This window comes from Manacus vitellinus, unplaced genomic scaffold (genome assembly GCF_001715985.3).
Source record: "Manacus vitellinus isolate BGI_N305 unplaced genomic scaffold, ASM171598v3 scaffold_10_pilon, whole genome shotgun sequence".
NCBI lineage: Eukaryota > Metazoa > Chordata > Aves > Passeriformes > Pipridae > Manacus > Manacus vitellinus.
In genome coordinates, this window is record NW_021938838.1 from 2,615,155 (window position 1) to 2,638,822 (window position 23,668).

Consider the following 23,668-nt stretch of genomic DNA (forward strand, 5'->3'; position numbering starts at 1 on the left):
GGTCACAGCTGTCACCAAACAGCAGAGTGGACAACAGCCTGCAGGGCACAGTGCTACAGCTGGAGAAATGATCCAGCAAAACCCCCCAGAGCTCAACAAAAGCAACTGAAGAGCCCTGCCACCAGGTTGTAATATTCCCAGAAAACAGGACAGGCTGGGTCTGACTGGAGATAAAGCAGAAGAGGATTCAGGGTCTTGCTGGGCAACAAGGAGAGCAGAGTGGTGGGTCTGTGCAGTGAGGGAGATCAACCACGTCCTGAGCTGTATTAGTGAGAGTAGAGCTGGGCTGTATTAGCAAAAGCAGAGGTTAAAGGAAGAGATTTCTCCCTTCTCTTCCAACCCTTGTGAGTCTAATTTGTGGTATGATGTCCACTTTTGGGCTCTCCAACACAAGACACACTGAGAGTGAAGTGAGTCCAGCAGAGGCCAGCAAGACAAAGCGAGGTTAAGGGAAAAGCCACTGTTCACTCTTAAAAACATTAGGGCAGACACTTGTTGCTGCCTACAACTACCTTATGGAAGGGTATAGAAAAGACTTTTCTCAGAGATGCTTGGTGGCAGGAGACAGGAGGCAACAAAGACTAGCTGCAACATGGGGAAGTCTGATCAGAAAAATTCAGTATGAATGTGGTCAAACACTGAATTAGGGGACCAGAAAAAAAACCCCTGGGTGATCTCCATTCTTGAAGACAGTAAAAGCTTGATGAGTTTCTGAGTAACACGATCTAGCTGGGCCTGCTTTCAGCAGGGTGTTGGACGCATGACCCTGAGGGATCCCTCCCAGCGAAAATTACTCTGTGATTCTATAAATAAACTTATTACATTGCCCTTATGACAAGACAAACGTATGTTTTGCACCTTTTGTTACACAACTAAGACTAATAAAATGCTTTATGCCACAGCACTCGATCTGTTGCACAAACACGTCTGCTTAGAGTTCATCCTCCATCTGCACTGCTCCACACCTGCACCCAGCAAACTCAACAGCACACAGTGAAACAATCACAGCTAGGCAGCTAAATGTGAAACTGCATCCTCTCTCTGCAGCATCTCCAAACTCTGCATCCAATTTAAAACATCAACCTTCATAAATTTAAGGACATAAGAACTGGACAACTCAAGAGGTCAGGAGGCAAGAGCAAAGGTGTGAAGAGCCTCTCCTCTAAGTCCACAATGTTAACATGATCATCAAGGCAGTGATATAAAGGCATTAAATGAAGGGGGCACAAGGAGATCAACACCTTCACCTGCCATCTAATCAAAGGACTTCCAGTTTTCCATGACTAAAACACACTTATGTACGTCCCCATGCACACAATGGGGACCTCCTGGCCCGTCTCTACTCTCCACCCAGTAACAAACATCCTGTCTGCCTCACAGTTGGCCACTGTCCTCACAAGACATTTCAGAGTTCAATTTGCACAAGACAACATGCATTTGGGTGTGGAGACACGGCACTCCCCTGCCTGCATGTCAGGATACTCCTCCAGCATCTGTTCAGGCAACCTCGATGCAGAGAATCCTTAAAGCAGTGCTGATGGATTGCAATAAGCACCAACACATCCAGCTATGAGCAACCTGATCCAGTGGAAGGTGTTCCTGCCCATAGCAGAGTAGTTGGAATGAGATGACCTTTAAGGTCCCTTCCAACCCAAACCATTCCAGGATTCTGTGATTTTAAATTTGATTAATCTGAAGTGTTGTTTTAAACAACTCAATGCTCTTGCTCTCTGCAAACTTCATTTGAAGTTTTGGGGACAAACCTACTAAACCCAGGACTGACACCTGTGGATCTCTATGACAACAGATTTCTTCATTATCCCTAATGTTTCCCTCAGTCTCTAAACTGGCTGCAGAATGGATATTTTACTTTACAGGTTAACTCAGTCTTTCCAAGAGCCTGCACTAGAACTCAAGCTGCAGGAAGTTTTCTATGCCAAGACTTCAGAGGGTTGCGTGCTCTTTTTATAGCCCTGCTGCTCCATTTACCTTGGTCTGCTGTCAAAGTCTGAGATCTGAGACACTCCTACATTAGTCCCCGAGCAAACTCATCCACTTAAACCCAGAGACCTGTAGCAGTCACATCCTCTCCTTATGTCCTGGGCCAAGACTTTCTGCTTAATGGCTGGAGCCCCAACATTTCTCCCTCCTTCTCTCCTAATTCACCCTCACCATACTTCTAGCCACATCTCATTGTACTTTTACTGCCAGGACTCTGCTCAGAACCTGTCAAAAGCGTTTCATCAGCAGCCAGAAGACATTCAAGACATTTTCCAGAACAGAGAATTAAGACTACATACGATGTCAAACAGTTTTCATGTGACGTCTCCAAACAAAGTTCAAGACTTAGCTCCAACCAGAACATCCAGAATTTGTGATGGCCAAGAAAACAGTTCTTATACAGTGCTCCTGATGGATCTGATTAAATGAAAAAGTATGGAGACAATGGGAGATAAAAGTTAAGCAACAGAAGAAATTGCAAGGAAAACAAAAGGGGGGTGTCTAATTAACAGATGAAAAGGAGAGGACTGAAATGGTAAAGAGAGAAGTGGAAAGACAAAGCTACAGTAATTCCATTAAAAGCAAGACAAATTCAAACTCTGAAACCCTACTCTCAAGCTAACTGGCCTCACAAAGGGGCTCATTAGTCTCATGAATATTTTTAGTATCTGCAGCAGGATTACACAATGACCTCATCTCCTAAGAGGAGATGTAGACAGCTACAGGGGCTTTATGTCAGGGAACATCAGGAAAAAACACATTCAACCCCTTCCTGGTAAACCCTGGGTTTACACAGCACCGAAATGAGATTCTCCAGTTAGCACCAAATATCATGAAAAGTTCAAGATCTTCAAGGAGATGTTTCCATCAGTGAAGAAAGCATTCTGACTTCCAGATAAATTGCCTCTGCCTCCATTTGGCCTCGGCTCCTCTGCTGACACCTGCCTCACCTCCTCCCTCACATGTGTCCTCCTGAGCCCACCAGGAGCTGTGTAACAGCCAGGTGACTGCCATCTGTGGCCAAGGGCTCCTCTCCTCAGCAATCCACAGGAAGCACTTCTCTTGGACGCTGTGTTTCTTTTCCAGTGACACAAACAGACACTACTGGCCCTTAACAATAGTCTTCCTGGATGAGGTTTTCATTCTGCTTTTGTAAAAAAGGCAGTAAAATGTTCCTGCAGCTCTTGTGGGGTCACCCAGCAAGGACTGAGGTCTGCTGCTCTGTGGCACTTCCATCCCTGTCTCCTCTAACCACACCATCTCTCCTCTCTCAGTACAACCATTATGTTACCACAGCTCAAAGAGAAGCTGGTACACACAGGAGCCAGTTGTGAATGCTCAGCTGAGTCTTCTACCTGGTATTTTCTCAGACAGGTCATGTCTTGCACTGTATATCTGAAGAGCCCAAGAGGACACCCAGGGCACAGCAGTGCTGATATCTGATGCTGTTCTGCAAGCACAGTTCCCTTCCTTTCCTCTTTCTTCCCTCTGGCATTGTTCACCGCTGGGATAGGCTGTTCCCCAAGGAGTCATTCAATGGCAGATTAGAAAAACACAAGCTTTCCATCCAAAAAAGCCCCATCTTTGAAGGGAAAGGAGCACTAAAATTTAAGAAGGGAAGACTAGATCACTTCACTGCTGCAAAGCACTCATGGTGTCCCAAACAAACCAGATCTCTGAGCAGGACACAAGGCAAAGAATCACAGGGTGGCAATGATGAAAGGCAACACAGAATTACTGAACTGGGCTCTTTGTTCAGCTACATCTGTTCAGACACTCAGGCACAACATGGTCCTGGGAACGGAACGGAGAAGGAGCAAGCAATGACTTTCCAACTGACACAGCTTATACCGTGCAGATTCCTGATCATTAAAAATAAATTAAATTTCAAATTAACAAATTCATATTCATTAAATAGAAGACCTGGCCTGCTCCTGACTCTTGCACTTCCATTGTCGTGAAAAGTAACGGCACTGTCAGGCTGAAAAACAGTGAAGCTGGAAAACCACCCAGTCCAACAACACAAAACATCCACAGGGGCACAGCACAAACCACTACAGGGCTTCTGTGTAAATATATGCTAAAAATCAAGGACAGCAACTAAATGGAGAGATTTTGTGAAATATTTCTAACTATTTCATCACCTCAGTCGCTGTTGTATGAACTTGTGTCATTCCTAAGCAACAGCTCATGCTCTACACCATCAGCTGTTGCTCTCAAGCCTCTACTTGTCTTACCAGTACTGGACTGACATGGGCAGCCTGAACAGCCCCAGCTCTCTCAGCCTTTCCTCCCAGGACAGATGCTCTAATCCCTTCATCATCTAGGCAGCCCTTTGCTGGACTCTGTCCAGTATGTCCATCACTCTCTAATCCCAGGGAGCTCAGTCCTTTTCCCAAGAGCTCACCAGAAATTATGCCCTCTCCAGGCACACATTACACTCCAATCTCACTCCCTCCTTCAGCCCAGTCAGTAACTCAAAACAACTTTGTTCTGTTAAGTGTTTTGAGCAGGGTATTCTTCTACCAGCTTCTTCATCTTGAATTGACGCAGCAAGGAGAAGCAAAGGAAAGGAGTGCTTGTCCCTCCCTGCCAAACCAAATGAATCCCAGTACAAAAGGCAAGATGAACTTATAAAAACTTTCTGCATGACAAGAATTTTTCTGGGGTGGAGAACATGTCATCCAAGAGAAAGGCATTTTAGGGGAAAATGGCTAAAAGTTTCTATTTTAAAGAAATCAGGTATGACAGATGTCTGGAAAACATCTGTGAGATATTCATTTGGGCATAATTTTGAAGTCCTTAACTTTAGGACAATAAGTGAAACAACTGTGGAATGAACCAAACTAATGGCCAGTGCTTAAATAAGACTTCTTATGCTGAATTAATATTTAGCTTTGGGAATGCTCAGACTAACGTGTTAAGGCTTTCAGATGGACAAGTCCCTTTAAAAATGAAGACACCAGGACAGTGGCTTTGCAGGTAACTGAACAACATGCTAATTTAACTTCCCACTTCTTTATTTTCCTGTTGCCCAGCCAGGCAATCCTAACCTACCTGAACAAATTGAGCAGCATAGAAACCTTTTTACCTGCTGGAAGTATTTCTGTCTTGGAGCCAACTCACAACTCCTGACTGCTGCTGAGTGCTCTTTTCTCTTCCATTTCTTAAACCTCACTCACAGGCACGGGCCAGGAGTTACAACACAGGGAAGTACTAAACAGCAGTGAGGGCAGGGCTGGAGCATCCCTCTCCTGAAAACACCTTCCCTGACTTACCTAAACTGTGGCCATTTTTCGTGTAGAAGCAGGTATTGTTGATGAGGTTGACACAGCAGCCGATCACGTCTCCAGTGGTGAACGTGGGGCCGTAGGGCTGCCCCGTCCCCGAGGAACAGAAGGAGTGCCCATCGTCACCGTGGTACCCATAAGAATGTTTATCCCATCCTGCAAAAGACAAGACAAAACAACAGGACAGCAGTGAAGCCAGTTCAGCACAAGGACATGCAAGTACAGCTCTCGGGACGTAATTTTCTGTTGGAGATTCAAAATTTGATTCCCGTTCCTGATTCATTCCAATATTAATCTTCACATACCAGCAACTGAAAAGGAATTAATGGTCTTTAGTCATAGCACCTTATTTGGGTTTCAAACCCATTTATGCCTTATGAGAAATAATAAAAATAATAAAGTGTCAACAGTCATTCTGACAGATTCTTTTTTGTTTTAAAAATCATTAAACCCCTGTTTCCCTTTTATCTTGCCTGAAGTGAAACAAACTCCCTTTTGTAAAACATTTGTGGTTCCCAAAAGCACAATCTCCCAGCAAAAGCGTATCAAATAATTCTCAACCTGTTGCAGCTTTGTCTGTAAGTGCTGTCACAGGCACAACAAATGGATGGAGGCAATTTTTGCACTCTCAAATCCACACTTCCCTTCTAACAGTTGATAAGGGTTGCTGTGTTCCCTTTGGGCAACAATATTTCCCACCCTGCAGACAGCTTAAAACACCAAATGCTTTCACATGCTGGAGCAGCCACATGCTCAGGGTTTCTAAGAAAAGCACAAAACACTCAGTGCATGCCTAAGGCCCCCCGTTCATTGCACCACTCCAAATGAACACCAGTGGGAAACGCAGGGAATGGAGCAAGACTGAAACATGCCACGGTCCAAGACTTTGGACATCAGAGCAAAGTTTCGGAGTGAAAGGCGTGAAGGACTCCTAGCAACTCCTAGTCTAGAAATAGTGAATAATTTCCTCTCATAAATCCCACACATCCAAAGGAACAGACTGAGATGTCACAAGAGTCAGCTCTGTCTTCCCTCGGACCAGCTCCAAACAAGCTGTTGACAGTAGCACCAGTCCTGTTTCATATTTTCATGAGAGGCAGGGACAACAGCACAGCCAGCACCCTCAGCAAGCACAAAACCCATGCCAAATCAACTTGCCAAAACAAAGGAGGGAGAGATAGGGGCTCTGGGAGTCTGTTGTCAAACTTGCACTGCTAAGATTCCAGCCAGTAAAAATATCATTGAAATACTGAGTTTTTAACACTCTGGCTCCTTTCCACTATCCCTCTTATTTTCTCCACTGCCATCACTGAATAGATCATTTTAGTCTCCCCAAAACCAGACCTGTTACATGAGTGTCAATTCAGAACTTCTCTAATGAAGTTGTTGGTAACTTCAGACGATAAATCAATTTATCCGCTAAGCTACTTATAATACAATCCAAACACAGACTTCTAGCTCTTCTGCATACAAAACATTCCTGGCATTACAAAGCATTTAACAAGAACTTGTCATCAGTTACATCCAAGCAGTGAAGTGCTTAAACATCATGTGCTGGGTAAGGCTCCCGTGAGAAACATGACAGTGTGTCCAACTGCGAGGACAATCACAAAATACTTGTGCCAATGCAGACACTACTGGGTCTGTAGTGTAAGGGGGAAGAAAAAAGGATTAATTACCTACAGGTCACAACTGTTCCTACTAAAAAAACCCTCCTTGTGCTCCTGTAAGACTTGTGCCTCATGGTATCTGTTCTTCCTGCAGCACCAAAGGTGGTGATGAACTCCAGTGAGAAGTGACTGAATAAAGGCCTTGAGGACAGTGACAAATGTGATATGTACTGCAACAGTGCCTGGAAAAAGCTTGTTTTGAGTCTTAGTTAAGGAAATCCGCTCATCCAGCACTTTGCTAAGGACATACAGAGTTCACTGTTTTCAACTCAAATGTTGTGTAGCACTGAACGTGGACATAACCTTAAGGGTTTTAAATCCTGACTGTCAGCCTTATCAAATCACCATGGTCATCATAAAAAAGCAAGCCAGAGATGTTTGAGAGAACTTACTGTACTCACTGTAAACATAAGCTGAGTGGCAATTACTATATGCCTATCATTAAGTTATTTATTAATCAAATCATGTATCTCTATTTCTAAAATTCAGCCTAGAATAAACATGAAGGCAGTGGCGTACAGGTCATTCAGCCAATCTTCTGAAATTTCCTAATAATCTGACTTAAAAATAACACTCAGCACTTCTAGTACTTCTAGGTCAAAGTTATCTGGGCCTGTTGATTTAAATAGCGTATTCCTGTCAGAAGTGTTTGGCATTATCTTGGATTAGCAGCAGAATGGGGAGTAACTCATCACAGCTATTTTGAAAACAGCCTCCAACTTCACTCCAAACACAAAACACTTGCCGAAAACTTGGGCCTTTGCTGCATCAATAACAATTTGCTATCGCCACCTAGTAATGGGTCCGGGATATTGCAACCTCTTCTGTGACTCCCACGACACTATTCATGCCTCCAGTGACTCAACAAGTCCTTCCTGTGCAAAGTCCAGCAGTGCTTTAATAAGGACTGAATCAGACTTCCTGAATGCCTTCCCCACACCTGCATCTGCAAATTCTCCGGGCGTTTTAACCTCTGTGCAATTTGTACTCAAGTACTTCCAGAAGCCACCGCTGTGACCTGGATGATATCCATGTGCTCTTAAAAAAAGCTGGCCATGTGGGATATGGGGTCAACCTGGACAAGGATGCTCTTGAAGAAGTGAGACAGCAGAGGCACAGGATGAGCAGGTATCATGCTCTGACTGAACAGAGTTACTCCTCTCCAACCACCACAGCACATAAAGACTGAGCCAGATGGAGGTTCTGCTCACTTAATACTCCTGACAGGATTTTGTTTCCTTTAAATTGTTCAGTCCTCCATTAAGCACATATAAACACTCATACCATCCACTATATCCTGCAACAAAGAGTCTGACAGTGTGCCTTCAAACAGCATGAAAATATGCCTTCTACCACTTGTATTGGATACTCTGTAGTTCTTGCACTGGAGAAGATGGAAAACTGTGGATTCCATCTCTCCAGAACATACATCATTATATAGACTTCACAAAATCCCCCATAATAGTCCCTTTTCCAGGTGTATGACTCCTGGCTTATTTAGCTATTCCCTGCTTTTCTGACCATCATCATCTAAATCTTTTCTGGATTTAGTGTCGCTTGTGAGAATAGAGATGAAGGTGCCCCACGGAGAAGGGAAGCAGGCTGTAGTTGTTCTCTGCACTGTTCCCTAGCCCTCTGCAAGTTAATCCTAGCATTTCCCCCTTTATTGTCTTTTTATCACTGAACTGATGCCTGCATGAAGCCATTGTGGTCTCTCAAAGTGCATCACTGCTCTTGTGACAACGCTCCCCTCCGCACGGATTCCCGTGTGCCATCTCTCCACTGGTGCCTCAGCTCCCTCCCACAGCTCCTCCCCAGCACCTCTCACCACCCTCAGTGGCTCACAATCCTCAACAGTTAGAGCAGCCCATCCTGGGATAGCAGGGTACAGAACCCTGGGAGAACCCATGCATGAACAGTTCCTGACCGGTAACTCGTCCCAACAAGGCTGCAGGGTTTAAATAACATCCTGTTTCAGTCTCTTGGTGGTAGCTGATGTCTAGAGCAAAGGACACTTCACACCTACATGCAGCTGGCCAAGTCTAAAAATTCTCAAATGCAAGTGCAGATTCCTCACAAAACTTCAGAAATCTGGACAAAACTGGAGAATGTGTTTTGTTATAAAGCACAGGTTGGGGACTCCAGACAGACCACAGTCTATAGACTGAAATCAAGTGAGTCAGAGGGGCTGGAGGATCCAGTTAACACAGTTCTCTCCTTCCTTCCTTTCCCTTCCCCATCCTCTCTTCAAAAGCACAAAATCATTTTAAAGAGGGGAGACAGGCAGAGAACAGAAAGGATGTGGCCACCTGGCCCACGGCAGTGGTCAGTGTAGAACCTCAGCATCCTGACTCCTAAGACTGTTCTCACTACAGCTCATTTTGAAGACAAGGATACTTTGAACACGCCAATCAGAACCACTCTACAGGTAGGACCTCAGCAGCTAGTGAGCAAAAAGAGGTTAAAATTACACCCCTTTGAACTGAACCCTTCAACCCCCAAACCCAAAACATATTTACATATTTACTAACAAGATGCAGAATAGCTCAGACTGTGCAGGCAGCAAATGGAAAGAAATAAAAACAGAAACCATGGGTAGGGCTTGGGAGGACATTTTTGTATGTTCAGCACCCAACTAAGTTCTGTTTGGCCTGCTAACAAGAAAAAGCTGATATGTTGATCTTCTTGGCAGACTACCTTGATCCCAAAACACAGTGAAAAAAATGAACAGCAAGTTCCATTGCTGCTGCTTGATAAACAGGTCAGAATTACGCAATGTCAGACCACATGGCAGAAAAGACTTGAGTTACTTCAGGACACAGTTACAGGATCAACTGATAAATGGTCACTCTTAGGCAAGCACTGGAGTTACATGCACCCCTGACTGTCCTACATCCCTTCCTGCTCAATCCCAACTTGCCCATTCAATGTCAGCCTTGCTTTACACTTGACTTTTTGGGCAGATCTTGATTTCTCTACCTGAGATCAGGCACTGCCTCATAAAGCAGTGAGTGGGAAGTGGTTCTCTTGGGCTGGGACACCATTTACCTCTCAGCACCGCGGAAATAATGCGGTGATTTAGGTTTCTGCTCCAAGAGTGCCAGCAGCATACACAGAACTGCTGGTAGGCGCTGGACAAAACTGGCATCATGGGTACATCACACATCTGAGAAAACCAGGACCTGGATGTGCTGCTCAACCTCAGAAGCGTGGAGCATCACACAGAGGATGGATGGATGGCAGGCAAGGCAGGATGGAAGTTACCAAGAGCAGTATTTTCACTGTGCCCTTCCTGGCCTGGTGCTTTGTTCGCAGTCTGGAGAAGGAAGCCAAGTGATGACATTCCCCTGTGCAACAAGGTTCAAGTGTGTCAGACTTGCCCTTGGGCACAGGAGAACAGGGAAGGCAGAACACACAGGGAGCTGTACTGAGCTCCCCTCTGACGACATGCAAGGCCCAGAGATCATGGAAAATATACTTTTCCAGTAAGTTATAGCCTGACATGTCAGACTCTTCCAGCTCTGTACTTGTTGGGCTAAAGATGATGGCAGACAGATGAACTTCATCACTGACACATGGACCATTCCCTGCCCATGCACATCCCAGAGGAGAAACACGTTCTACTGCAGCTCAGCCCAGGGCCTGCCATCAGGGAAACCTGGGACATCTGGGGCAGTAAGGAATGGTGAAGGATGCATTTGGAAAATTCATATGGATTCCACATGAAAAGTAGATGGATGTTCCTCAGAAAGAATCTGAAAATTTATTAATATGGTTTGTGTCTGTTGTATCCCGAGTAATATGAGAGGCTGGAGGCTTGTTCTTCAGGACTGACCCCAGTGACTGTTCTAGGCTTTCCAAATTTTACTTGTACCTGCTTCCTCTCTTTCATACTTTGAAACACTTTTCATTTTTCTCCCCTCTCTATTCCTGTCCAGTATTTTGCCTGTGCCATTCCTCTTCCCACTCCTCTGGCCAGCGATCCTAGCTTCCCACAGCTGCCCATGCCAGGGCAAGTGATGTGCAAACACTGGCTGCAAAAGGACAAGAACTTGTGTCAACACACTGAAATAAACCAAACAAAATAATTTTAATAAGATTTATTGAATCCGAAGTCCAGCAGAAACAGATGTAGAAACTTTGCTTGTCCAGTGCTTGGGGAATGGGACGTGGAGGGTGGAGGCAGCAGCAGAATCACTGCTGGACCACGTTCCAGTTGGAGGCAGGGCCTTTTCCATGCACTGTGCTCTGCAGGCTGCTGTTGCTCAGCCAGCTATGGGTCTTTGGCAGCAGCAGAGCATGATGTCAGTGGAGGGGAAGGTATGTTAAACAGAGGCTGAACAGATGGAACATGGTGCAGGGAGAAATAGGATGTTGCTTCTACAGTGTCCTGGGCTGAGCAGTCCCAGGCAGGGACAGGACAAAAATAACTACGGGGCAGAAGCCATTGCCACAGTAGAAGTAGAACCACCCTGTTGACTGCTCTACCAGCTTCCAATGGATTTGGCTCTACAAGTGCATGTGCCTCTGGTGAACATTAGCCCAGCACAGTCAATGCAGGCCTTTGCCCCAGTGAAGGGAAGGCTGAGCAAGACCTGGTGCTCCCACAGCCTCAGAAGCCAAATGCCTGGTGATGAGAATGCTGCTGCCTCAAGAAGCATCTGGGGTGCTGCAGCATCTCAGTTGTCCTTCAGTTTTAATGGCAAACCATATGAAGCTGCAGATGCATCAGATGTTTGGGTTAGAGCAAGGAGGTTGCCTGGTTTTTCTTTATACAACTATGCTTCAGAATCAAATCAACTATTAGTGTTGCAATACATCTTTCTGTTTCCATAATGAGACTACAAAAACAGCTGCTCAGTGGCCACAGCAACCTATGTTATAGATTTGGTGTGGTAGGAATAGGGGAGGGATGGTCCTGGCATGGAACAACTGTCTAGGTACAGTCACAACACCAGCTGCAGGACAGGAATAGGACCAGGGAACAGCATGCTTAACACATTACAGCATCTTCCTGGCAGAACTTCAAGGGCTTGGACATGTGCCCAGAACATGTCAAGGATAAAAAAAAAAAAAAGCAAGCCCCTAAAACCCACTTACCCAGGGACACCAGGATGAGGAAGCCCTAGCTAGTAACATCCCGAACTTCTCTTTCTTGTAACAGCTTCTATTTCTCCTATAAGGCAGCAAAATAACTCTGAATTTGGTAGAAGGCCAAACCCTGCACTACAGAATCAGTGCATGTACAGAGAATAAAACCACTTCATCCCATGGAGCACAAACTTCCTAAAGTAAGGGTTGGATGGGTTCAGGTCCCATATCTTTGCAGTATTACACTGAATCCTCTACAAGGCCCTGGTGCAGTGCCCCACACCACTGCACACATGCCAGGGAGGGAATGCTGTTCATGGCCTCCCTCTCACCCCAGCTCCCAGCAGATCAAGCAGATTCAGTTTGGCCCCTGCACAGCCACAGCAGATGATCCTAATCAGAGAGTGCAGGACCCTTGGCAGGCCTGGCTGTAGCTCTGGCTCAGAAGCTATTCCATGTTTTTCAATAGAGTACTTGCAACTGTAAAAGAGACAAAGCTCAGACCAAATCCTCACAGCAAGACTTGTATGTGGCAAGAATCCAAAGGAGAGGGAAAAAAAAAAGATATAGAAAAAAATGAATCACAGTCTCTCTCTCTCATATTAACAGAGAGCAGGAAGAAAAGAACACCGTGACCCAAAGACCAAAAAGACTCCAAGAAAGACAGTTAAAAAAGCCTGCAAGAGTTTGGGAGATCAGGCAGAATGCAGGTGCTAACAAGCATTGCCTGATCCATCACAGAGACTACAAGCAGCAAGGAGCACTGTAAAATTCCCTTTTTAACAATATTGATATGGCAAGGTGATTTTTAGACCAGATCAGCAAGTCCTACCATTTGCCAGCTACTGCATGTTAACTAACCTTCAAAACAACAGCAAACCACAGTCTACACAATTATATTAAGTGACACTGCCCACTGACTCATAAAGAGAAAAAACAAAACCAGAAGGCTCTGGGTGGCTGCAACACAGGCAATACCTTTTCAACAGGAAAGGTCTGTTCCACCAGCCCCAGAGATGTGTTAATGAACCCACTTCACTACTACTTAGCATGTACCTCACCAAAGAATACAGCAATCAAGATAAAAATTCTACTTCCTTGAATGAAGAAAGATGGCAGGTCCTCCTAACTTACAAGATGATTGGTCCATCTCCTGCCAGAGTCAGAACGTGATCTGGGCCTTCCTTATACCAGAGAGGTCAAGATGTGCTAGAAGCCATTTACAGCCCTGTAAAGTGCACACCATGTTAAAGCACAGCTACAGAACAGGCTGGTACCATCAACAAAGGCAAAGCCCTCTAGCATGATCAGGTCACCACTGCACTATTATATCCATTATATTCCCTGACACACCACACTGGAGGGGGTGGGGAGCAGAGCAGAGGTGCAAAACAACACAGGACAGGGATGGAAAGAAAAGTCAGATGATGACTTTTATCCATTTATCCATTATGTGGAAGGGGTAAAGAACTAGTCAGAATCAAAGCCTGCCAATCTCATCATACTAAATAATTCACATGCTCATTTACAGACCAACTTTTCAACTTTCAACTGATGGGCAAGAACGTCTTTATAAAATATTAAGACACCTCCAGCAAAATCTTGCAAGGTAATGGACAAGAGTCATTTTACAGAGACATGGAGGCAGAGCAGTTCAGTGACTCAGCCAAAAGCAATGCTAGAGTTCACTGTGGAATGTAGGGGGCTTGAATCCAGCTACTACTAAAAACAATCCCTAAAATGGTATTTAGTGAGCTAAGAAAACGATGGACAAAAAAAATATTTATCTAAACACAAGACCTTACGGAGAGAGAAGTCTTCCAGAAGAAGCACATCTTACGATGGTAAGAGGTTGCAACAAGGCCTTCTAGATTCTAAACTGAGGTTCCTTAAATACTTCCCACATCAAGTGAAGCAACAGCGTTTTCTGAAGAGGATCACATTTATCTATCAGCAGAAACAGCTGCTATCCATCAGTTTGAGTTACAGTGAAACTGAGCTTTGTGTTGACATTACCTTTTATCCAAAAGGCTCCAAGAATAGGTACAGCCACATTAAAGAATTTGCTCTAATCTGAAAAACAAGCAGTGCTGTGATTACAAGTCGTGCTGACAGCTAAATTGCTGTGTCTAAAGTGCCAGTCAACTCTTAGCTGTCACTAAGATTACCTGGATTGTCCATAATCTGTGCTACAGCTGGAGATGCAACCTGTGGCACTGGTGAAGGCCAAACCACAAACCCCACCGTGCAAGGCAGTCTCCACTCCGCTTTGGAAACTGTTTCCACATGGCACAAAACCAACACAACCTGCTGGATGACAGCAAGTTCCACACAAAGCCAGGCTCCAGCGCACCCAGATCCTACATTTCTGGGAACATCCTGCATGAGAAAAGAGTGCAGAACCCCCACGAGGGGCCTGCCCATCTCTGAAAGAGATGTGGCACAGAATCAGGGCACGGAAAAGCGAAGGGCAGCCACACTCTTGACTAAGAAGCACTTACCCACACCGATGCCTGAGCACTTAAAAGCCAGTGGAAAGACTTTCTTTGATTAATTTTCCAAGGCCAGGGTTACTGCCTTGAAATACTAATTCATGGTTTTCAGCTTGAATGATGTGGCAAAGCACTTTCCCAAATACTCCAGGGTAAAGTGTGGCTATTGAGAGCTCAGTTGGAGCTTCAGTCTGCTTCCTTCATTCAAAGCTGAAGTCTGTGTGCCCCAAACTGGTGTAATTGAAAAGACCAAGAGAACCAAAAAAAGAACAGAAAACCAATGCATCCCTAAAAACCCAACCCAAATGGCTGGCAGCAGTTTTTCCGGCTTCAGACAGGACAATCAACACAATCCACACAAACAAACACGTGAACTGAAGTCTGTGGGAAGGGGAAAAAGGCAGGGACTTTCACTTTATAAAACACTAATTTTCACATAAATAGCCATAAACAAAACACGAGATTAAATTTAACCCCAGTGCTGTGGTTCAGGAGCTGGTTTTGTTACTCTCTGGCTCTGAACACACCTGATAGCACCAGGGCTGACCTCGGCTGAGGACTCGATCGCTCTGGTGTCGCTCCTGAGCACGGATCACGCAGCGAACTAACACGTCTGCCCGACTGCCCTGTGCCGTGGCAGCTCAGCCAGTATCAGCCCTGAGCAGAAGGCTCATGTCTTAAAACACATCCCACCTCACCAAGCTGTGCCCAGCTCTGTGAACGATAAGCTCCTGAGGGGGGACACACCTAAGGCAGAGCATGGCGGGGACAGAGGCCTTGGCAGCCACCAGGGTGAAGAATCACTGATGTGGATTCAGGTTATTCAAATGCCCTAGTCCAAAACACCAGTTCACATCATTTGTATTTTATACCAGAGCCATCACAGCCATCCTGGTACACAAATTCAGCTCACAACCTCCCCTTCCCACACCACAATGCACCCACACACAGCACACCCAGTTAATTCTCTAAATCGCACACCAGTAAGTTTTGACTTCGGAGACCTTCAAAATTTAGAGCTTTTAAATCCAAACTTTGTCAGAAAGCCCACTAATGACATGTGAAAAACTGAAGAACGTGAAAGAATGAGCTTCCAGTTGTTCTGGGGGCCAAAGATGGGATACGAATGAATTCACAGCACATGCACCAAATCCATTTCGATATTCAAGCTGGAATTTTCATAAAGTTCAGGCAAACTCAGTACATAAACTGAAAAAACTGACTGAAAAAGGAGAAAGCTGACATGGGATGAGAAGACAACTGAGCAACTCAGTGGAGCTTAGCAGACCTTGATTGGTAGTGGACAGGTCAACCATAAACCACATGACTCACAAAGATATATAGAATTAGTTTTTTTAATAAAGATCATACATTTTAAAAAATTTTTATTAAAAATGGTTTTAAAATTTTAATTTTGAAATTTTAAAAGAATTTTAAAGGGTGTTTACTGATCTGCAGAGAGTGGAAGCAGGAGGAGAAAATAAGGTGAGAGTGAGTTAAGTAATGCCAGAGGAACTCAGAGATCACAATTCTCCAACACAGATGCAGCAGGGTAGCCACAGTGTATTTAAAATATACATACAGAATACATATACACATAGAATTGAGAGTGAGGATGAAAAAAGAAACACTGAATGAATTGTGTATGCTCAGAATGAAAAGAAATTAAGTGTTTCTCAGATTACTTTCCTACGATGACATTTTACATATACTGAACATGAGATTGATTCCATATGGGGAAAAACCTTATACTAAAAATATGTGAAAGCTTAAGTTCAAAGGAAATCCTTTTGTTTTATTACAGGAAGCCCAAATTTCTTATGAATTTCTTTAGTACGACCTTCGTTTTGACTTAAATTAAAAAAAAAATAAAATCAAAAGCTACTTTGAAAATAGCAGATGGTGCAGCACAGTAAGGGCAGATTCAAGAATGAAACAACCAGTTTCAACCAGTCTAAGGATACTTTGTCCAGGAGGAGGTTCTTTAATTTTTTAATTTTTTTGTTCAAATGGGGCTGTGTACCCTGTATTACTTAGCCTTGTCCTGTGGATTGAATAGCTATTAGTGGCTGGAGTGCTCCTGGAGTGCATCTTTCAGTTTAGTTTAGAATAAACAAAGGTAGTGCAACTGAAGATATAAATAAAAGTACAGCCAGTGGTGACAACCAGGAGATTCACTTAAATAAACTCCACCTCCACAAATAAGAGTCTCGTAGACAAATCCAAAATGGCCCTGATTTACAAAGGCCAGAAATTTAAAATCTGTTATTAAATATTTTTCTTGGCAGTGCATGCTTAGAATCCAGCACTGTTTTAAGTGCCACAATAATCTTCGCCCATCCAGATGAGCTCTCGAGTGGTGAGGAATTCCTCTCAAAATCCATTCTGCACAAATGGATTCACCAACTCCAGGGCTCACCCACCACACTGACCCACTCTGCTCCCATTTCTTCAGCTGCACAGTGCTAAACCTGCCATTTCTAAACCTACCAATAATCTCTTAGGATGTTGAAGTCAGGTACAAATAATGTTTTCAGGTCAAAATGTAGTTAAGTTGGCAGCAAGGCCACACAAGTGAAGTTTTTGGAGCAGCTGTCGGGCTCTGTGAACCCCAGATCTTTGGCATTGCTAACTGCTCCCAAGTTACCTCCATTTAACAACAGGACACCTTCCTGGGTGCTCCAGTGCATCTTGCTCAAAATCCACCTGCAGGGTTTGCTCAGCCTGGGAGGGCAGAGGTGGCAGAATCACAACCCTCCTCCTGCCACCACTGCAGGTCAGAGGCTCTCTCTGCTGTGATCTTCCATGTTCCTCTGGATTTTGGCATGATTAATGGCATCCCTCTTGATTTACTGAGAATGAACTGGTGGCCTCTACCTCAGACCACCACTGGACTCCCCTACAACACACCTTCTTCACAAGAAGTCCCCGGTTTTTTGTGTTTCAGGTGCCTTCTTCCACTACTGCTAGGACAATTTCTGGCAATGCTCTCACCCCATCGTCCTCTCAGGTGTTAATAACCATGGTATGAACATCACAGCCTCCTTAACAGATCACCAGCAACAAACCAGACACAGCCAGAAGGCATTTGGCCCAAAATTTGCCAAGATATGATTCTCCTCCATCACCTTATCTGAGTTTTCCTCGTGATAACTTTCCACAGCCCAGGCATTGCCACGACCAACACACAACCCTTCTGGTAACAGCAAATAACCCTTCTGAGCTCAGTAGCTTCCCAAACCTCCAGTCCCTTGATCATTTGAACTATAATGTATTGGGCAAAACAAGCATATGCTTTCACTGACATTTGTTTCCAAGGTTTTACTGTGTGACTGAATGAAACAAAACTGGGTGCAAAAAACAATCCAATCAAGTTCAAATATCATCTGACTCAGCACCACAATAAAAGGTACCCAGTCATCATCAGCAGAGACAAATAAAAGTTTAGGGAGACACAGCCAGCCAAGTTACCTTCAGCCCAGTACGCCCTGGAAAGATGATCCTTCATAAAAATGTCTCTGTGACCAGGATAACTGTTAACTGGTGGGAATGCTTGGTCTTTAATCAAGGTTTTCAGCACAAATCTTAGGTGAGAGTAATATCTGTTTCTATAAAAAATAACCTCAGACCACCGTGTCCTGGTTTCAGCTCACCTAAGAGTGTTACACTGGCACCAGGTTTTTCCAGAGGATAAAGTTTCACAAAGGAGCTGTTTCAACCTGCACTGCCTGTGTGATGAACCAGGCAAGTGAACAGACCCAAGTTAATAACAACTCCAGAATCACACAGTGCCCCCCACCCATTATTATTAACCCAATTACATGACCCAGTTCACTTGCAGCCCCACAAACTGGTTTGATAGGATAAATTAGAGGGTACCAGAAGCACAAGCAAGTTTGTGGATAGGAACTGGCACAGCCAGCTGAAGGACTCACTGCATGTGTAACAAACACCTGGAGATGTTCCTATAACTACTTTTGGGGGAATGTACATTTACTTATTTTTTTATTAAAAAAAAAGTCAATTTTTAACCCTATGTTAGCCCTTAACTGGATATACAAAAATTGCCATGCTCTATAATTTATGCAGGTACTAAATAAGTGATTTATATATTTCCTTGCCAATGTGAGGATTTGGGTACTACTCAACCTGGGTTATACTCACTGCACAAAAAAAAAAAAAATAAAATTCCTGACAAGTCAAATCTCCTCCTGGCTAGCAGGGGAAAGGTTTAAACATGGAGTGGCAAGCAGAGATGGGTTATACACTTACTTTCCATTAAAGAACTCCAGCAGGACACAATACAGATGGTGTTGCCATTAGCAGTCTAGCAGAAGTAACTTTAACAGATCCAAACTGTCAGAAAAGGCATTAAATGATGATCAAATATACAAGTAAAACAGTAAAAGCAAGTACTCAGACTCCTTCTAAGAAATCACAAGGCATCCTTCAGCCATTCTTGAACAATTTGAGGGGTTTAACTAGAAACCTCAGTGGTCTCCAGTTCTCCATGAAGAGCCACAGCAACACTGAAAACAAAACTGGGGTCGAGGGGGAGGCAAATTGGAGATGTCCATGCTTTTTTTCAGCATTTAACCTTCCTTATGGATAACAGCAGAGGGGAGAAAGAATTCAGCTTTTTCCAAGGTTCCCTACACACTCAGCAGGCCATGAGGAGCTTTACCTCAGCCTGACATCTGCTCACTCATACCTGACACACGGAGTGGACACTGCCAGCAGTTTGGATTGCCACTGCTTCCTCGTCTTTTTTTCCCCACCCATCTGGCCTCCTAATGTGTCAACAAGTTGCAATAAGCATAAACTACATTATTAAAACTGCAGCTGAACTAAAAGCAAAACACAGCAAACAGAGTGGAAGAGAAGTTCCATCTGAGTTATCCTGAAGAGGGGCAAGGAAGTGTGAGCACCATTGTCTAAGACTCCTGTGGCACTGTAGGGAAATCCCACGTGCCATTTGGGACAACTGTTTCTAAGGATAGTTCTGAAAGGGCTTTGCAGCAGGACAAACACCATAAGGTACTTTAAGACACTGCTTCATCAACTGCATAAACAAACAAACTTGACAGAAATTACTTCTAAAGATAGAAAATCAAGCTGTGTGTCCAAATTGCTGATGCAGCCAGGAGGATCTGAAAGCAGACTGAATCACTATTTGTTTGCCACATACTGTTCATATATTTAATCCCATACTTTTGATGATTGCTCTAGAAGCCAACTGCCTTCTTTTCTCAGGTAACCATCTAGCTCCTTCCCCTCCTCCCCCTCTTCTGCTTAAGCCTTAGGAATTGTGAAAGCTTGGCAAGGATTTTCCTTTGCCCTTGTTTGCAAGATGGGATAAGAATCACTTTCCTGGACTTGCTCTGAATTTTAATGTTTTCTTTTACTATAAGCAGTAAGATACTGGTACTTGTGATGCATTCAGGGGTTAAATGTTTGGAAAAGCTCTACAGAAGTTGCCACAAATCAAGAAAACATGACTAACACAGACAGGGTGAAGAGCCAGGGATGTTTGATGGGGAGAGAAGACCACAAAGCAGTGATAGAGGTTTTCATGTACACAGCTACAAGGAGGAAAGAAATTAATTATTCTTCACCTCCACGTGATCCAAGAGTAATGGCCTTAGTCTACATGGGATATTCAGCTTAGTCATGAGGAAAAGTTTCCAATACAAGGACAGTGTTGGAAGAAGTTGCCAGAAAAATAATGAAAGACTGGTTTAGACACACACCTGTCAGGCAGGACTGATGCATAATTGAATTCACTTCAGATCAGATGATTTGGTGAAGTCTCATCTTCTGTAATTATTACATTTACCACTGGGACTAAGTCCTTTAGCATAGGTCCTTCATTTGTCAGTGGAGTCACAGAAAGTGACAACCCAGAAAACTTCTTTAAATGTATTTGAAATAGAGATTCCCTGGCAATCACAGGAAACAAAAGGAAAAAAAACCCACACCAAACCCAAACCAAAACTGGCTAGAAAGAACATCTGGAGGTATTTAGCCAAACTTCCCATTTGTGGCAGGTTTAACTTCACAGTTAGACCAGGCTGCCAAGAGCCTTGCCCAACTGAAGTTTGAAAATCTGAGGATAGAGCCTCTGCAGAAACCCATCCCCAACTCTGATGAGGAATATCTTCCCATGAGAATTTTATTTGTGCAGGGCCAGAAACTGGACTCAATGATCCTTGTGGGTCCCTTCCAACTTGGGATATTCTATGATTCTATGATACAACATCTATCCAGCCTCCCTTCTCTGGTTGCTCCCAGAGAGGAGCACACCTGCCTGAAAAACCCTAAGGAAGAAGCAAGTAACTTTTTTTCTCCCAAAGGAAGGAACAAGAAGAGAGTCCTCAATAGCCTCCCCTACTTGTATGTCCTCTGATAGCATGCAAGATAAGCTGAGAAGAAATAAAGTCCTACCTACAAATGTCAACAGAAACCTATGGACACGAGAAGAATACAAAGGAAAGGAAGGGATCTCCAAACAAAACTGAAATGGAAAACCCAGACCCACGTGGTGGTTTATGGAGGAGGAGGGATGGCTTTCACAGAGGAGGGGCGCATGGGGAAGTCTTAATTCCCAGGACTCATTTGCATTTTGTCTACAGAAGAAGGTCACTCACAAGGACTCTTTGCTGAACAGACACTCAGGACAGCTGGACAAACCACTTCTGGTTTTGCTGATCTGGCTTAAGGCACTGCAGTCCCAGCAGCCAAACCCCAGCAGGGAGCAGGTTTCTCTACACCAAATTCTCCTGGCTTATCTGGCTGCACACTAATTCAAGTCTATAAAACATTCTTGAGTTTGAAGGCTTGTTCTTTTAAGAGAGAGTTTGAAGCAGGTAGACAGTGATTAAGCCAAACAGTACCTTTTTGTTTGAAAAGTGAGCTGAAACAACAATCAAGGTTTCTGAAAACCAAAGAGTGGTGAGTGAAAGCTGGCACTCCCTTCAGCAAGTGCAAAGCTGCACAGCAGGGCAAGTCAGTTATTAACCAGAGGGTGTTTAAAGTCTCCCGAAGTCATTGGCCAGATCCTATCGAAGCTGTTTAAGAAACTGAAGCAGGGTATGCCTAAGGGTGTGGTTTCACAACATCTCAGGCTGAATTAAGACTTTGCTGCTACGGTAGGGAATCATCCCTCCCTTCCCTTTCTGCCTGGCTGTATGTTCCTGCTGGGTTACCCTCAAAGAACTTGAACAAATTAAATGTTATTTCTCAACAGCATGAAGGACTTGAACCAATGCATAACATCACAGGCAGGGGAGAATCATCTCCAGCGTGCACATCCCATTCCTATTAAAGACAGGACACTTCTCTGTTTTATGAAGGTGAGGTGAAACCTGTACCAAACCACCAACACATTTTCAGCTGGGCTCAGAAAAACTTACTGGACTGAGGGCTAAATAAATAAATAAAAAAAAATAATAATTATTTAAAAAAAGGACCTTGAGATGTTAGAATGCAGGATACAAAGGTAAAGGAACCACCCCATCACAATCTCAACACAGAAGAAGAGCAGGCAGGCTCCTGTGTGGCCTGAAAGCTCCCTCTGGTCAAGGAAGGGACAAATGCCAGAGCCCAAGGCTTGCACCAGGGAAGAGGGACTGTGCAGATGGGGTAGGGGGGAGGGAAGGGTCAGGTTTCTCTCCTTTGGTGACACTGAGTTAGATCAGTTCAGCTGCAACATGTAATTCACCCTCAAATGCCAAAATGCTGAGTACCTGAGAAAAAAGTTGTAATCTGGGGAAAGAAATGAGCAGACATTTCAATAAAAGCCACTAGTTTAATGTGGAATGTTTATTAGTAAGTGGTTTTTTTCTTCAAAATCATCAAGATATGTCAGGCTCACAAAAGTCACCATAAAAATTCCACAATCATTTCAGACCTGCTGGTTGAATTTCAAAGCACAGTCCACAGAAACCTTGAGTCAAACATGGACAGGGAACTCTCCAACTAAAAGCAGTCTCTATTCCCAACACAGAGGGGAACAGTTTAAGGGAATGCTCACACTTGAACCTTCAGAGAAAGCTCAGCACTACCCCCACCAGCACCCAGCTGGCCTGAAGCCAAAATAAATTTGGCACAAAGCACAAATGACCTGACTTGGAACTGGATATGGCCAAAGTGTTTGTCCTCAGGGGAGGCAAAAGGAGTTTAAGACAGAACCCAACAGCAAGATTGTTCTTTGAATTAGGACTACCAGGGTGCCACTGAAAGTGGGAACAAGAAAGGGACCAACTTTGGCTCCTGTACCAGCCTTTGGGCTCCCAAGCCACTACCTGTAGTGGTTACATACTGCCCTGGCAGCACACTGAGAGAAAATCAATCTGTTACAGTGACTTAGAAAGGGTCTAAGGAGACAAACCTCGCAGGATTTCAGGTCACAGAAAGTTAAAATTACACTTTGACACGAAGCCAAGTCAAGACTCCAAAGTCTGTCACGTCTTTGTGAGTTCTCACTTACTCTGTTCTGTGAAGGACCTGATAACAGTTAACCCTGGAAATGTGTTTCTCACTTCAGTTACTTGAACAATATACTAAAAAAATAAAATAAAAAAATCAGACTCATTCTCCAAAAGCCAGGAAGATAATTACTGAGCTGTAATACAGAGCCATGCAGTTAATTTTACACAGCTGATGGGAGATAGACCTAACTATGACTCTTGGCAGCATAATCTGCATGTGATCAAACAAACAACAGGTTCATAGGATCACATTTGTACAATTCATTGCTAAATAAGCACTATCTCAAGTTTCAAGTTCACTTTATGCTTTATTTCACTGAGAGAAAAGAATTCCACGTTTGCCACATGCACTCTAGAAATAATAGTAGTGTACAGGCACTTTGACTCAAACTGGCCACAAAACACTGCCCATGTAACTCCCGGGCTTTAAAGCCATTTATCAGAAGTAGTTTGGTTAATTTTTAAGGAAAAACAAAAGAAGAAATTACATTGGCTGTTCAATTCCAGGACAGCACACCACAGACCCTCAGTACACACCATCTCAGGTTAGTGTTTAACTGAGTTGTACGTGTATGTGTTACAACCCCAGGACAATCCCAGGTCAAGCACAATCCAACCAGCCACCTGCAGGCCAA

The 23,668-nt window shown here is 44.0% G+C and overlaps 1 protein-coding gene across 4 annotated transcripts in view; it reads right to left on the reverse strand.

Moving 5' to 3' along the window:
- Window positions 1-23,668, reverse strand: part of RANBP10 (RAN binding protein 10) — a 65,381-nt gene that overhangs the window by 23,702 nt on the left and 18,011 nt on the right. For 2 of the 4 annotated variants that reach the window (XM_018083062.2, XM_018083074.2), the window contains exon 4: window positions 5,280-5,447. In XM_018083062.2, coding sequence (XP_017938551.1) covers window positions 5,280-5,447 — 168 coding nt within the window. Of the gene's footprint in view, window positions 1-2,300; window positions 2,419-5,279; window positions 5,448-10,835; window positions 10,977-23,668 lie in introns of those variants that run through there. The other 2 variants (XM_018083068.1, XM_018083082.1) reach the window with 2 other exon arrangements.